This window comes from Balaenoptera acutorostrata, chromosome 1, assembly GCF_949987535.1.
Source record: "Balaenoptera acutorostrata chromosome 1, mBalAcu1.1, whole genome shotgun sequence".
In the NCBI taxonomy this organism is placed as follows: Eukaryota; Metazoa; Chordata; class Mammalia; order Artiodactyla; family Balaenopteridae; genus Balaenoptera; species Balaenoptera acutorostrata.
In genome coordinates, this window is record NC_080064.1 from 113218226 (window position 1) to 113234318 (window position 16093).

The 16093-nt window shown below is 47.1% G+C and overlaps 1 protein-coding gene across 7 annotated transcripts in view; it reads left to right on the plus strand.

Moving 5' to 3' along the window:
* Positions 1-15447, plus strand: part of IL6R (interleukin 6 receptor) — a 49299-nt gene extending 33852 nt beyond the window's left edge. For all 7 annotated transcript variants that reach the window (XM_007178486.3, XM_057546244.1, XM_007178490.3 and 4 more), the window contains 4 exons: positions 1161-1207; positions 2367-2436; positions 6107-6200; positions 11570-15447. In XM_007178486.3, the coding sequence (XP_007178548.1) occupies positions 1161-1207; positions 2367-2436; positions 6107-6200; positions 11570-11816 (458 nt within the window). In that variant the 3' untranslated portion in view covers positions 11817-15447. The remainder of the gene's footprint in view (positions 1-1160; positions 1208-2366; positions 2437-6106; positions 6201-11569) is intronic.
* Positions 15448-16093: the final 646 nt, after the last annotated feature.

The window sequence follows — 16093 nt, forward strand, 5'->3', positions numbered from 1 at the left end:
TTTATCCTAGGTTGATTTGGGGCTAACTTGATGTATGACCTTGGACGAGTTGCTTTCCCTCTCTGGGCCTCTGTTTCCTCTCTGTACCGTGCGGAGGGTGAACGGGCTCTTGTGTCCCTTCCAGTGCTCCTAGCGTGTGGTTTTTCTCCCCTCCTGGGAAGGCACACTCTCTCTGGAAATTCTGTCCTGAGCAGAAGTAAGGTCACCCCTCTCCTCCAACCCCTTGCTAGACCTTCTACTCCTGGCTCAGGGAGGCTCGACATCTTTGTGTAAACCGCTTCTGTGGTATTTTTAATTTCTTGATGGAAAAATGATGAACTGAAAAGAAAATATTTTAAACTCCAGAGCATTCCACACATCGCCTGTCCAGGGTTCAGCGCCTGGTCCCTCGGGCCCATGTTTGCCGCTGAGCCTGGCCTTGTGTCAGCACTCTCGCTTTGATACTTGGCCTTCTGCAGCCTTGGGGGTTTCTGCAGAAATGTGGTTCCCATGGAGGGAGAGGGGCCTGGGAGGGTGCCCAGTCCACCTCCCTTCTCGGGCAAAGTGTATTAAGCCCACCCAGGCAGGTGAGAATCTGTTGTTTATATTTATTTTTTTAGAAGTATGTATTTATTTGGCTGCGCCGGGTCTTAGTTGCGGCATGCGGGATCTAGTTCCCTGACCAGGAATCGAACCGGGGACCCCTGCATTGGGAGTGCGGAGTCTTAACCGCTGGACCACCAGGGAAGTCCCTAGAGTCTGTTGTTTAAATATTTTTTTATTGCAAAAAGGTGCATAAAGGAAATTAAAATGTTAATGGTGTTTATATCTAGTGCTGTGTATCCTTCCAACTTTTTTTTCTGTGTGAATATACATTGCAATATATCATATAACATATAATGAATAATGATATAAATGTGTTTCTTTAGAAGCTCTGGATCAAACTCTATGGCCTTTTTCCTGTCTTGCAGTTTTCATAAAACATAGCATATTCTTAGCTGTTTTCTAAAATATTTTTAAAGGCTATTACAATATGTGGCTATATCATAATTTATATAGCTAGTCCTCTAGGGTTGGATATTTGTTTGTTTCCAGCATAAAATTCATTGTGATGAATTTTATTCCATCAGATAGGACTTTCAGCATCCATGAATCATTAATAATGACTCTTCTATCCACAGAATCCAAGAGTTCTCCAGTTGAGACTGAGCTGCCCCCCTCCACACAGGTGAGCTCATGTTCTTGTCAAAGGGTCACGGCAGCAGCACCTAGTGTTAAGGGTTGTGGGCTGGCATCAGGCAGAAATTGGTTTAAATCTCAGCTCTGCCACTTACTAGAAACGTGGCCACGGGCAACTTGCCTGTCCTTTTCATGCCTCTGTAAAGCAGGGTAAGAGCACTTCTCTCGTCCCGGGGATGTGGGCCATGGAAAGTGTGGAGCGGTGCCGGCCTAGCTCACTGAGCTTCTCTGTGTCTGGTGCCTGCTGTTTCATCTCTGAACCTCTGGGCACCGCTAACGGCTTAGCTTGTGACTCAGATTCAGTTTTTCTGAGCTCTTCTCCTGTGGACTCCTGGTGTCATAATTTTCTGGAAAGAGGATTACTTCTGAAGCTACTCAACAAATCCTTGAGTAATCCAATTTCCCATCCAACTACAACTCCTCTCCTGGTCCTTAATTCCCTAAATGCTAAGCTGGGAGGCTCAGCCACTCCTGGAGCTGGGCAGCACAGGGAAGGAGCCTGGGGTCCCGCACCTTGGCTATATTGGATGCAGGACTGTCCAGGCACCAGTGGAAGCAGCTCCAGGGTGAAGCCCACGCTTGTGGGGCTGGAGCGTGGAGGGAACTGACACTGAGAACTTGCCACGCTGTGCTAGGCTCTGAGCCTGGTGTTTGCTAACTCATTTCATCCTTATGATAACCAAGATTTGGGTGTCAGGATGGTTGTGCCTACAAGGAAGGAAAAGTGATGCCCACGTGGGTTAAGAAACTTGCCCAAGGTTACATAGCTAGTAAGTGGTGGATCCAAAGTTCTAGCCTGTGCTTTTCCTAGTAAGTGGTGGTATCCACGCCCTGGGACTGGACCATAATACAACTGCTGCTTCAGGGTATCTATTGATTCTCCTCTGTGGAAGGTGCTGTGCCCTTAAGCTCCTGGTAGAGAGGCAGATGGGAAGAAATCCCCACCTTGAGTAGGCAAGCTGTTAGATACAAATAATAGTGCAAAAGTTGAGATTGACAGGTCAGACATGGAGAGGTCCATGAGATAGAGAAAGGAATGCCTTGGGTGGATCAGGCAGGGGGTTAAGGAGGAGGTGGCACCTGAGCTGGGTCCTGAATGATGGTGGAATCTGAAGAAACAGGCTTACAGTCAGGAATGTCTCTTTTAGGCACCTGCTACTAATGAAGATAATGAAAATATTTTCTCCAAAGATTCTGCAAATGCAACAAGCCTCCCAGGTAAGGACTGGATATTTTTGTATTTCTATGGCCTATGGAATGCAAAAGAACTTGTCTCTGCAGAAAGTCCTTTTCTTTTTGGAAATATTGGCAGAGGACCAGTCTGCTTAATGAAAAGGATCAATGGCAGAAATATTCTTTTTTGTTAACTTTATACCTCCAAGTTTGATATTGTTAGCTATGATATAGTGAAGAGACCATAAGAAGAGTGGGATAAATCAGTAAAATACTTCACAGTTGGCCCAGAATACAAATGAATGTGCTACCAAGAAAATTATTGGAGTCTGAAATGGAATACACTTTGAGGAATGGAATAAATCTTTGTTTCGGAAACCCTTGATTTCAGTGGTTCTGATTCCCTATACATGTGAGACCAGGAAAACTCAGTAACATTCCCATCAAGAAAGATCCCAGGGCTTCCCTGGTGGCGCAGTGGTTGAGAGTCTGCCTGCCAGTGCAGGGGACACGGGTTCGAGCCCTGGTCTGGGAAGATCCCACATGCCACGGAGCAACTAAGCCCGTGAGCCACAATTACTGAGCCTGCGCGTCTGGAGCCTGTGCTCCGCAACAAGAGAGGCCGCGATGGTGAGAGGCCCGCGCACCGCGATGAAGAGTGGTCCCCACTTGCCGCAACTAGAGAAAGCCCTCGCACAGAAACGAAGACTCAACACAGTCATAAATAAATAAATAAATAAATAAATAACGTGAATTTCTTTAAAAAAAAAAAAAAAAAATTAAAAAAAAAAAAAAAAAAAGAAAGATCCCAGCCAAAAAAAAGAAAGATCCCAGGTCCTGTGTTTTTTAACTATATGTTTGGGACTCATGGGGTCCAGACTCTGGAGGCTCAGTAGCTGAGTAGATCCATCTGATGGCTCTTGGGCTTTCTGAGGAAGGCCTTGGCCTCTGTACCTTTACCTGGGCAGATTCCTGCCGCACCTGATGCTGGACGCCCATGCTCTGTCATCCCAGTTGCAAAGCCCTACCTAGTGCAGTGCAGCTGGGGGGACCTACTAAACACCTGGGGCTAAGCTCTGCCTGCACAGCTGGGGACTCAGAGGGAATTGAACCCATCCCTGCTCTCCAGGAGTCTACCATCAAGGGGGCAGGCTCTGGTAAAGAGTAAAGTAGTAACTAACAGAGAGCAGGGTGTGAGACTGGCCAAAAGAGAGCCATAGATAGAGCAAAGTGGGATTTAGAGACTTGAGAGAGAACATGTCCATTGGGGGAATCAGAGAAAGTTCATGGAGGAGGTGCCATGTGAAATGAGCCTTAAGTGATATGGGTGGAAGGGCAGGAGGCTGGGGCAGCAGTTCAGGGGCTGCTGTGGAGGAAGGACCTTGGAGTCTTCTCCATCCACTCTCACTGATGATCTATCTCATTCAGCCCCATGTCTTTAAAGACCATCTGTTGGGCTCATGACTCCCAAACTTATAGCCCCATCTCTGACCTTTCCACTAAGATCCAGACTCGTGTATCCAACTGCCTAGGTGACGTGTCCACCTGGATACCTACTAAAAATCTCAAACTGAATGTGTCTAAAAGAGAATGCTTGATGCCTCCCCGCCTCTTCCACCCAAATCTGTTCTTGTCCTTCTTCCTCGTCTCAGGAACTGACACCACATCCTCTGGGTTGCTGGGGCCAGGGAATTAGACATGCTTCCTCTTCTATCCCTCATCCCATGTCCAGTCCCTCAGCAGGTCCAGCCAGTTGTATCTTGAGGCATGTCCAGGAGCTGACCTCTTCTCACCTCCTCCACTGCCAACACCCAGTCCAGCCACTGCTGTCTTTCCTCCTGTAGGACTTTAGGAGCTGCCTGCTGGTCTGCTGGCTTTTAGTCTTAATCCCCAATAGACTCTTTTCCAGCCACCAGCCAGAATGATTCTTAAAACACAAATCCAAGCTCTCCTTGGCTCAATACCATCTTCTCTCCTGAAGTAAAAGCCAAAGACCTAAGAAAGGCCCTAGTCTCCATGGGGTCAGGCCCCCAATCTTTAGACCTCGCCTCCTCCTTTCTTCCTCTCACTCACTCTGCCCTCCTCACTCTTACACACATGCTCTACCTCATGGCCTTCGCGTCTGCTGCTTGCTCTACCTTGGATGCTCTTCCCCCGACCTCCACTCGGCCAGCCCCTTCATCCAGGCCTCTGCTCAAATGCCCCCTCCTCAGGGAGGCCTTTCCCCACCACCCAATCTGACAGAACCTCCTGCTGTCACTCTTCCCTTCCTGTGTTTTGTTTTCCATCATTGCCCTTGTCACTGCTGACATCATATTACATACGTATTTGTCTGTCTCCCTTGATTAGAATGTAAGATCCAGGAAGCCAGGAGCCTTTCTGTCATCCAATTCTCTGTATCCCCAAGGCTTAGAACAAAGCCTGGCACACGATAGACACTCAATAAATTTTTGTTGAATTAATGAAGGAACAAATACCAAAGGTGATGAAATATTAGTAAACGAGTCAGCCAAGCATACATGAAACGGCTGTCTCTGCCAAGAGATGTAGGACATACTAGGAGAGACCCGTCCTTGTGGTCAGTGCCCACTACCAGTTGGGGCTCAAGGCAAAGCCTGCGTCCACTGGGCACTCGAAGTGATGACTGGCAGGTGACATCTTCATCAGCACTGGGTACTGTTTGGGGCGGAAGGGCCTGAATCCCAAGTCCATGAGACTGCAAGTATCTGCATTGCCAGCAGGAGAGAATGATGGTAGACAGATGTACTCTCTGTCTAGTCCAGGTCTCTCTCTGGCAGCCATGGGAAGGAGCTTTCTGTGGGAGGACGTGGCTGCTTGTGAAGCTAGTTTGTTCTTTTATTCATTCAATGAAATATTGGTGAGCCTGCTTTGTTCAAGGCACTGCGCGAGCCGTTGGGAGCAGCTGGGAAGAAGACACATGTGGTCCCCGCAGGGAGCTCAGACTGGAGGTGGAGGAGTAACCAGGAAGGGCACATAGCCAGCTTGGAGCAGGGTCACTTCTCAAAGGAAATGACATCACCTCATGTGAGACTCAAAGGTCCAGGAGGGACTGGACAGCAAAGAGGTGCAGTGAAGGTGGACGAGCGTCCTGGGGGAGAAGAGGGCAGTGGGCGGAGCTCTGGGAGGAGAGGGAACATGGCATGAGGAGGATGGAATGAAGTTCATATGGCTGGGGCTTGAGTACCAAGTGGGGAGACAGGCAAGAGGTGACACCCCACTGGGGAAAACTGCACCTGAACACTTGATTTAAAGCACCTGAGCCTCCGTGACATTGCCCTCGGTGGCGCTGCCGTCCATGAGGTCCCCCAAGCCTCTGTTCCTGGCACTCCCTCTGTGCCTTGTGGGGCAGGCTGAATGCCACTAGAAAAGCCACTTTGAAAGTGAGTGGGAGTCTGTGGCTGGCCGCAGGCGCTCAGAAGCTCTGAGCTTGAGGTGTATCTCTTGCCAAGTGGTGGAATCCTGGGGTCTGTCAGGTTGTGCTGGGGGTGACTCCTGTAGAGGTGGCTTTGGCCAGAAAACTGGCAAGCTCGTCAAGTGGCCTGTTGGTTAACGCAGAGCTGTTTCCTCCTACAGGGGTGAGGTTCTTCTGAGGTTTTGACAGCACCTGCTGAGTGGTTTTTTTTCCCTTCTTTCCTCTGCTTCCTCTTCCTCCTCCTCCTCTTCTTTCTCTTCCTTTTTTTTTTTTTTTTGCTAGTGCAAGATTCTACTTCGGTACCGCTGCCCACATTCCTGGTGGCTGGAGGAAGCCTGGCCTTTGGGACGCTCCTCTGTATTGGCATCGTCCTGAGGTGAGATGGGCCCGGGGGGTGGTCCTGTGGTGTTCTTATGTTCCTGATCTAGCTTTGCCAGGGCTAGGATGCTGGCAATGGGTTGGAGAGCCATGAATGGATTCCAGGTATATTTTAGAGGTAGAATTGACAAGATTTGATGACAGCTCAGAAGAGAAGAATGGAGGAGAGAGAGGAGTCAAGTCTGACCCTCAAGTTTCTGGCTTAAGCAGTTGGGCAGATGGAGGGTGTCGTCCATGAAGACTGGAAAACACTGGAGGTAGAACAACTGAGTGAAAAGCGACGATTACATGTTGGCACCACTGGGGAAACCCCAAGTGGACAAGTTTTGGAGATAATTCAGATCATTGGCAGCAGGCAGATGGTAGTTGGGGCCATGGGAGAGGATGGGGCCAACAACGTAACCTGTGGAAGACAATTGAAAAATTGTGTAGAGGAGGCGATGAGAAAGGGGCTGAGAAGGAGTGGCCTGACAGGAGAAGAAACAGGAAAACCTGGCTGTGAACACCAGAGGGAGAAGTGTGTGTTAGACACTGAAGAAACCCCTTAGGCTCTGGGATTGCAGTAAGAATATGACCCTTCCTCTCCTCCAAGAGCCACGTACTAAAATCAGTAAAATACCACGAGAGAAGCACCACACCAGGGGTATGTGCACAGGTAACTCTGAAGTGCCTAGCTAGACATTCTTGGGAATATTCCATGTCTCCAAATAAGCAGACCTAGTGGATCACCTTTAAATGCCCTGTCCTAGTGCCCTCGTCCGGTCATGGTGAGGAAACACCACAGGTGAGGGCTCGGTTGGCGCCCTGGTCACTGTAACGCCCATGCCCATTTCATCCGAGTCTCTCTCTCCATTCGGTCATTGGTTTTGTCATTCGTTCCCAAGCTTGCAGAGACATCACGTAACAGCGCTCCCAGTGAATGGGCAATAAAGAAAACTTCCTATGTTCATGATTTTACTGCAGGAACTGGTAATTTTGCATATGCTGAAGCCCTAAAGAAAATCAGGCTGGGCTGTGACTTTGGATGGTGGTTAATTACAATAATATAAGTAGAGGAGAAATTTCACTGTGTTTTTCCTGTCTCTTCCCTTGTGTGTAACTTGTGAGAGGTGGTCTTTGGGGGTGTTTGGGAAGGAGGGGTAAGACCTTGGCAGAGAGCTTTTCCGCATGTTATAGCTCATTGAATTCTCACAGTGACCCTGAAATAGCTTGCCCACCAAGGTGGTCTGGGTTGGAAGATGAGCAAGATGACAACTCAAGCTGTGTTCGGGTTGTTTTGCTTTGATTTTCCAATGAAGTAGTGAGCAAGCTGTCCAAAGGGTGTGCAGAAGATAAGGTTCCTCAAGAGTGGAGGTAACTCCTTGGAGGAGCCAAGAACTCACTGTCTTTTATACCTTTGGGTCAGAGAGGGGCCATGACAACTTTCTGAGGTCTTCCTACTGCCTTCTAAGGGATCCGTTGCCTCACCTCAGACACATACTTCTGTGTTCTCTTTCTATATCTATATCATTAGGGCTTCAAAAGGCCTTTCTCATAACCTACCACAGACCCTATAGAGTAAATATCATGATTTCCACTTGACAGATGAGGAAATTAAAGCTGAAAGAGGTGGAGTGATTACAGCTAGTAATGGTAAGGCCAAGATTCAAACCCAAAGCTTGTGCTTTTTGGATAGGGCCTTGCGGGTCATTTAGTCAAACTCTTTAATTTTACAAATGAGAAAACAGCCCTGAAAGGTAAGATGACTTGCCCAAGGACACACAGCTTATTAATAGCAGAGACAGGCCTAGAACTTGTGTCCTGAGAGTCCCTGCCCACTGCACCAGCCTGCTGTCAGCTAAGAGGTGGGCCCAGTTGGTCCTATCAGTCCAGTGTTGGCCAGTGGCCCCGCTAACAAGCACCGCCATCTTGGTGTGCTGTTAATCCCTAAGAGAGAAGCGTTAGGCTGGGAATTGGCCACAGCGCTCATCACAGACTTAGTCTGCTAATGTGCTGATGGTGCTTGTACACTGGCTGGTTGCTACACAACCAGAGTCCCCGAAGGCACAGTGCCTTGTGCAGAGAACATATCAGTAATTTATTTCCTAGCCTGGTGAGTTTCCATTTTCTCTCATATAAGGCAAATTTATTTGGAAAGAGGCCAGTTATTTCAAGTAATGAAAAACCCCGCTACTCCCAAAGTCCCCCGTGTCAAGACAAGAGTATAAATGCAGAGATGATGTGGGAGCCTGGGGTGCCAAAATGGTTGGGCCACTGTACCGTTGGGGTGGCCAGATTACAGTGGACAGAATGAGAGACAGGTGGAGGAAGTAAAGCCCGCCCACCTGTGACACCATCTTTTTATTTTTAGTGCATTTATTTTGTGTCTCAAGCAAAGCATAGTATTTTCCTAAATATTTTTCCAGCAACATCGGTGACAATTTTTTAAAATTTAAATGTGCTATTGAAAAAGGTGTACCATCTTCTTAAGTGGATGTTATAACTTACAGGGGCCAGTTCTCCGTACCCTGCTCCCTGTGCCCCACTGCTTCTCTCTCTTTATTTTATGCTATCAGGCACTGAGAAAATAGGATTCTCATAGCAGAGAATTGCTTTTCTGCACATTTATCTACAATGGCTAACACTATTAGGCGAGGACTTCCTCTGCGAATGCCTATGATTTAAATCATTTTGTATTGAATGTATTGTCTCATTTCAATTTTTTTTCTTGGCCACACCGCGGGGCGTGCGGGATCTCAGTTCTGTGCCCCCTGCAGTGGAAGCGCAGAGTCTTAACCACTGGACCGCCAGGGAGGTCCCTCATTTCAATATTTTAAAATCATACTCTCCCACTTCTATGGTTAAGGGATATTATAAGCGTTTTTTAAAAATTTCTTTTAGCTGCAGAACCTTTTCTTTAAGCAAAATATTACGAAGCCCAAGTATGTAAAATAGGTAAAAGGTGGCGGCTGAGGTGCAAATGAAGTCTGACAGCTCAGCTCCTTTGTTCCTTCTACCCGCCCTGCACCCTCTCCAGCCCCCAGGTCCTGCTCAGACCCCTGCCCAGGGTGGGGCAGTGCCAAGTGTGGATATACCCCAGACCCTGGGGTTTCAAAGGCCCCTCTGAGCTTAGTGATTTGCCAAAAAATCTCATTCACTCCTCAAGATTTTTCAAAAGAAGGAAGGCTCATCTTTCTCAGTTACCCATCCAATTGCTCTGGAAAAAAACTGAGGACAGAGACTGCTTTCCATATTGGTTAGGTAACATCAATAGAGACTTTAAAAAAATTGTGATACATGATTATTTGCTAAAAATTGGTAATTTGCTAAATACTGCCAAATAGAAAGAAGGGAGAAAAATGACACATTATGCAAAGACAGCCACTGTTAATTTTTAAAATGTAAATGTGATCGAAGTCTAACAAACATATAGGAAAGTGCAGATGTCGTAAGTGTACAGTGCCATGAATTTCCACAAAGTGAAGATACCCATGCAATTGACAGCCAGATCATGAACACTTTATATTTAGATGAATTTCCTCTGAGTCTTTTTCCTCTGCATAGTTTCTTGTTTGTTTTTATGTAGCCATGATTATTCTGTCTCTACAGCTCTGAATCCTGCCTTTTAAATTTAGTATCAGTTATATAACATAAGCACTTCTTCCCATTATTACAAATTCTTTGTAAACCTCACTTTCATCACTCCTCTGTTAGGTGGCTATAATACCCAAGATCACTTAACCAACCTCCTATTATTGGGCATTTGGGTTGTTGTTTTGCTTTTGTAAACAACACTGTGTTGAACATCTTTGTGCATAAAGCTTTTTCCATAGCTATGCTCTTTCCTGAGGGTATATTCCCAGAAGTGGAATTCTTGGGTCAGAGGGTCTGAATATTTTGAAATCCAGAGTGTAATGACTCTATCCTCAGTTCTCTCATGAGGGAGGAGGATTCCACCCAGGGACCCACCATAGCTCCAGTAAGCACCCCTGCTGTGTTCCCTTCCTGTGCAGTGCCTGAATGGCGAAGCCTAAGTCACATTCTGCAGATTGTTTATTCCATTTGGATAACAGGCTAAGAGCCAATGGCAGATTTGGAGCCAACTATCAATTATTTATCATAACAAGGACAGGAATAGCCTGTCGATATAAAAAGAAACCTAAGGAAAATCCCCAAACCTTGTTTTTGACATTGGTTTCCCCTCTTCCCTCCCAGCCCTTCCTGGAGTAGCTGACGTTTGGTAGAATTGAGGGAGACCACCTTGCTCCCACTTTGAGGTCAGTGGGCAATAAGTTAGTAGGTGACAAAGTGGGAAGCAGGAGGGGGAGATGAGCTGCCGCACACCACAGAAGGGCCCCTTCAGGGAGGAGACCTGATTGTACCTTTGAAGATTGCTATCACCATCTCATCTTTCTTTGGGCTGTCAAGTGACTTTTCTCAGTTACTGAGCCCTGGCTTTGGGCCCAGAATGGAGCAGGGTGAACGAAGCTGTGATCAGAGAGATGTCTATCTCCTTCCTGTTTAACATTGAGTTTCCTGTCAGATGAGTCACTTGTGCCCAAGTGGTGCCCACGGCCGAGTCTGTGAGAACGTGCCAGCATGGTGTGAGGGGACCCAGAGGTGTAGGGAGAATTGGGGACGCCGGGAGTATTGGAAGCAAGAGGAGCAGGAGGGCTGCTGAGGGAGCAGTACAGCCTTTTCCCTGCCATTAAAGGCAGCTGCCAATTCTTCACCTCTGGCCAGTGTTAATTTGACTGAGGGGCCCCTCTGGGCAGCCTCTGGAGCAGGACAAACTAAATTCTCGGTGCTATAAAGGGGTACTCAAAGCCACACTCTCAAAGCCTCAGTTTCCCCATTGGTAAACTGGACCCACAACACACACCTATTCTCTTGGGGTATTTTTAAAATTAATTAATTAATTAATTAATTAATTTTTGGCTGCGTTGGTCTTCGTTGCCGTGCGCGGGCTTTCTCTAGTTGCAGCAAGCGGGGACTACTCTTTGTTGCGGAGCACGGGCTCTAGGCGCATGGACTTAAGTAGTTGTGGCGTGTGGGCTCAGTAGTTGTGGCGCACAGGCTTAGTTGCTCCACGGCATGTGGGATCTTCCTGGACCAGGGCTTGAACCCGTGTCCCCTGCATTGGCAAGCGGATTCTTAACCACTGCGCCACCAGGGAAGCCCTCTTGGGGTATTTTTGATGACTCTTCAGAGGATTGTGTAACTCCTGGTAACAATAAACAGCCAATGAATAAATAGTTATCACTTCTTGGAGCTGAAACCCAGGGGTGCCAGGCCGCTAGGGCAGCCAGCTGTTGGTGTTTTTCTCGCGGGTTTATCACAGAGGGAACTCAACATTTGCGTGGTTTGTCTTTGTGTGTCTGTGTGAAGGTTCAAGAAGACGGGGAAGCTGCAGGCTCTGAAAGAAAGCAAGACGAGCGTGCACCCACCGTATTCTTTGGGACAGCTGGTCCCTGAGAGGCCCAAGCCCACCCCAGTGCTCGTCCCCCTCATCTCCCCGCCGGTGTCCCCCAGCAGCCTTGGGTCTGACAACACCTCGAGGACTAGCCGACCAGATGCCAGTGGCCCTCAGAGCCCTTATGACATCAGCAACAGAGACTACTTCTTCCCCAGATAGCTGGCTGGCCGGGTGGCACCTGGCAGCCTGGAGTGTCAGGCCCCCTGGACTACGTGGAAGCTGAAGCAGAAACTGGCTTAGCAATAGATGCTCCTCACTGCCATGCCAGCTCATCTCAGGTACTCGGGGCCTCTGGCTTCACCTTTACAGAAGGGCCTCGCAGAAAGTTCTGTGCTGGGTGAAAAAAAGGTTTGCTGCATCTGTTCAGAAGGAAGAGGTGGTTGAGTTTTTGAACCACTCTTCCCCAAATGCCCTGCTTCCAGGGGTTAGAGTGAACTCAGGCCCCCGTGAAGAGAGGGGTGTCAGGACTCTACTGGACACTCAAGTGGGCAGAGCCGGGTGGCTGCACAGGCCTCAGACTCCCCCCCGGGCTTGGTGTGGACAAGTTGCTGGCCGCCCGCGCAACCCGACCCACCTCCAGGAGCTGCACCCTCAGGCGGGTGGGATGAATTTCCAGCCAAAGACTCCCCGAGTCGCTTATCTCTTGGCCCACCGCACAGTTTCACCTTCTAGCTTCTTGAAACCCAAGTGCCTTCGCAATTCAGTTTTACTAGGCCTGAGATTGGCTTTTCTTAAACCACCGAGGCTGGGGGAAAGTCTCACCTGCTTTTCTTCACTGAACAGCTGAGAGGGGGGTGATAGTATCTCAGGGCCTGATGGTTTGAAATGGAATTATAATTAGTTCTCATTAGCATTTTTCTAAATGTGAATGATAGTCCTAGGCACTTGCTGAATCCAGAAGCAACTGCACTGGCTCGATTTCCCTTTTTGGATCCCAGGACTTCAGGAAAGAAGCCGAGGGGGAGTGGTGGGGACAGGGTCTCCATGCTTGTCTGTCGTAGCATTGCTACAGGGACGGCGGCCTCTGCAAACCACCATTCTCCATTCTCCCCCTCCCCTGGCCCTCCAAAATGAGAACTGGCATTAGGGAGGGCTTCTGCCAGTGGTGAAATCAAAGCTGCCTTTTTCCAGCTTTGTTTATTTTGGTTTCAGCTGAGCCTGAGTAACCAGGGAAGATAATATTTATGCGAAAAGACAAAAGAACCTGGCAAGAATGGATTTTAATTTGGTTTTTAAAAAACTGCGGACTATTTTATCTTCAGAGAGTGGAAGATGCAGTATTAGCTGAGTGTCAGTATAGAAATAATGGGGGAAAAGCACAATAGCTTTGTTTAGCACAAAACTGAGTCAAGTGGAAAAGGAGGAGAAAAGGAGATTTTGCCCTATTAGAGAAGAGACTCTGGTTTCATTCTAAATTTTGTTTTTGCCTTAAAGAGTGAAAAAAAAAAGTCTGCCTCTTCTCTAATTGAGCGGAAAAGCAGCTTGTTACTACTCCCCCAGGCGGCTGAGAAGGAAACGGTGTCCAGCTCCGTGTCACAGTGCTGGGAAGCAAGCCTCCCACGATTACCCAGCAGGTCAGCTGAAAATCCCCACCCCTGAAAGCCACGAGCCCTTGGGTATCAGAGGAGGTTCATTAAAAAAAAAAATCCCTAAACTTGGTGCCTTCCTCTCTTCAGTTAGTTCCTTGAATGTGATTCAGTTCAGCTAGTATTGAAGCACCGAGTAAATGTCTAGCCATGACACTGCACTAACCACTTCAGTTCACTTTTCTGTCTGGGCTTTGAAAATTCAGTGATGTTAGTGGTTACCCAAACAAGCACCCTCAAGTATTCTGGGAGGTCCCAGAATGAAGCTGTGATTAAAATCAGTCATGTAACCACCACTAAAAATTTACCAGACCACAAAACTTTTCTAATAGTCTCCCCTTTTAGAAAAATAACCACCAGCACCAGATAGGTGGGGAAAGGATAGAAATGACCATGTTTTATTTACCGTTTGCCAGGTTCAGACTGTTATGATGTTGGACTATGCAGTGATTTTCATTGCTGGCTTTGGCTGTAAATTTCAGGCCCTGTTGCTGCTTTTGGCAGCTAATCTTAACTTGACAAAAGTGAGGCAGGTGGTTTTGTTTTGTTTTGTTTTTCTCTAAATTTTCCTTGACTGAGAACAGCAAAAATGCTGTTAAAGGGAAATATAAGAAATGAGAATCTGCATGAGATAGGGTGATTCTGTGCCCACGGTTCTTTAACTCTTGACAAAGTTTTACCCACGTGTAATATTACCAGAGCCAGGCAGAGCGGTGCTAGTGGGAGATGTGAAATCCAGATAGCTCATGATTGCTGAGAGCTAGGCAGCTTTGATCTCCAAATTGTTATTGCTTTCATTATTATTGGAACGGAACTGCATTTTTTTTTTTAATTGAAGAGGGTTTTTTTCCCTTTATTTTTTTATAAGCTAGTATAGATGAAGGAAAAATATTTGTCTTCTCTGGGTTGTAGGCCTTGCTCAGTGTACACAGGTATACACCCTAAGCTTTCTCTGTCCTTGAATCTGTGGTCAGTGAATGTGTGTTTCAATCCATAGGTCATTCTTACCTGTGTTTCTGCAGCACACGTGCTGCCTTTTATCCTCAAGTAGTAGTGATGCTACTCACCTAATAACTGTAGCAATCTGCTACACAGCCAGATGTGAAATGTCAACACAGCGACAATTTTTGTTAAAGATGGGCAACTTATCCTGCTGGGTGGGAAAAGTTGAAAATATGCTAGATCAAGGTCTCAATTAAAGTGGTCATTAATTTTTGTAGCATTAATGAAAAAAAAAAAGGTCGAGGAGGTAACATTGAATGTGTCTACAAAGCCCTTGGTGACTCTGAGAGCTCTTTGCCCTGATGGAGGCTTGCCCTTGCAGTTCGTTGGCTAGGCTCTTGGCTCACCCCTTGTGTCCACCATTTCCCAGCTGCCCCCAAGGGAAGGAAACACCATTACAAGGGATGGAATCTGATGCTGGAATGGATTGGGAGCCCACCTGGTGGTGAACAGAGCTGAGCAGGGCAGGCTGGGAGTGGTCATGGTTTGTGGGTTTCCTGCAGAATGTTCAGGAATGCCTTGCCTGGCTGCTTTGGTGCTGAGCTATATCGCTTCATCAAAGGCACTTAAGATTGACCCAGTTGGGGAGGAGTTGGTGAGAAATGTATCTTAATTTGGAGAAGCAGGGGCAACTGGTGGTCCTTGGGAGCATGAGCCTGGATCCCAGCCTTCCATGCAGCAGTTGGCAGTGGGGCTGTTGCTGAAAGGGAGCCCAGCTGGCTCAGCTTCTGTGCCAGACACTCCTGCGCATCCCCGAAAGGTCCTTCCAGCATCGTGTCCTTGGTGTAGCCTGGCCCCAGCGCCAGTGAGTTTCTATGGCAACCTTAATGATTATTAAGGAACATTGTCAGTTGTATGAACATATGCTCAAATGCAGATCTACTTCAGAAGGAAAGGATTGGAACAGCATGTAGCAAGGCTGTTCATTAACAGAGAAACCATATTTGGATGGAGATCACACATCCATTAAATAGAATACCTCAACTTTACATTGTTTTTTTTTTCTGGAGAGAAATAATAGTTTTAAGTTTTTGTTTTTATTTTTTTACTTAATTACCTGAAAGCAAATACCAAAGGCTGATGATGTCTGTATATGGGGCAAAGGGTCAGTATGATGTCTTTCAATGTTTTCTCTTTTTACTAGCTACTTTGCATTTAAAGTGAAAATTGTAAATGTTTGAAATAAATAAGTTCTAAAACTATGCTTGAGAGGCAATTATGCTTTGGCACCTGGGTCATTTCAAGGAAAGACTTGAATGATTATGGGGGAAAGGGGTAAGGAAAGATGGGTTTAAAGTTAAGGAGGACCATTTTGGGGTGAGCTTCTCCTTAATGCAGGATTAAATTACCTCTGGGAAAAAAATCAGGTAAGTTTAAGAAATAAGTAGCAATTTCTCAAAGACTTTAATGATGAAAGTATTTCCCCAAATGAGCCCTGGGGTTTCTGGAAGGGGCGTGGTTGCTTCTGCCATGTTTACATCATTATCAGGTGATGGACCTGTGGGGAAGGAAAAGGAAGGGCCATTATTCATCAGAAGACTGTTTATTGGACAGGGGGGTGTTAACGGAATCACAAAGGCAACCTTGTACTTCTTGATCATCAGATAGGCTGCATCTGTCCCCTGTTGAAAAGGGTCCTCAATAGGAAAAACTTGGGACACAGCCATCCCATATCTTCCAAACAGAGGAAAGTCATCGTGTGGATGCTCTGTGGATAAGAGTTGCTGTGTAAACAGTTCAGGGCTGGGGAGGAGGAAACTGCATGGAAACCTGGAAATTGTGTAACTCAGACCAAAAGCTGAAGTGTGAGGCCCTGCTGTGTGACACCACCCCACACCCGGCCGCCTG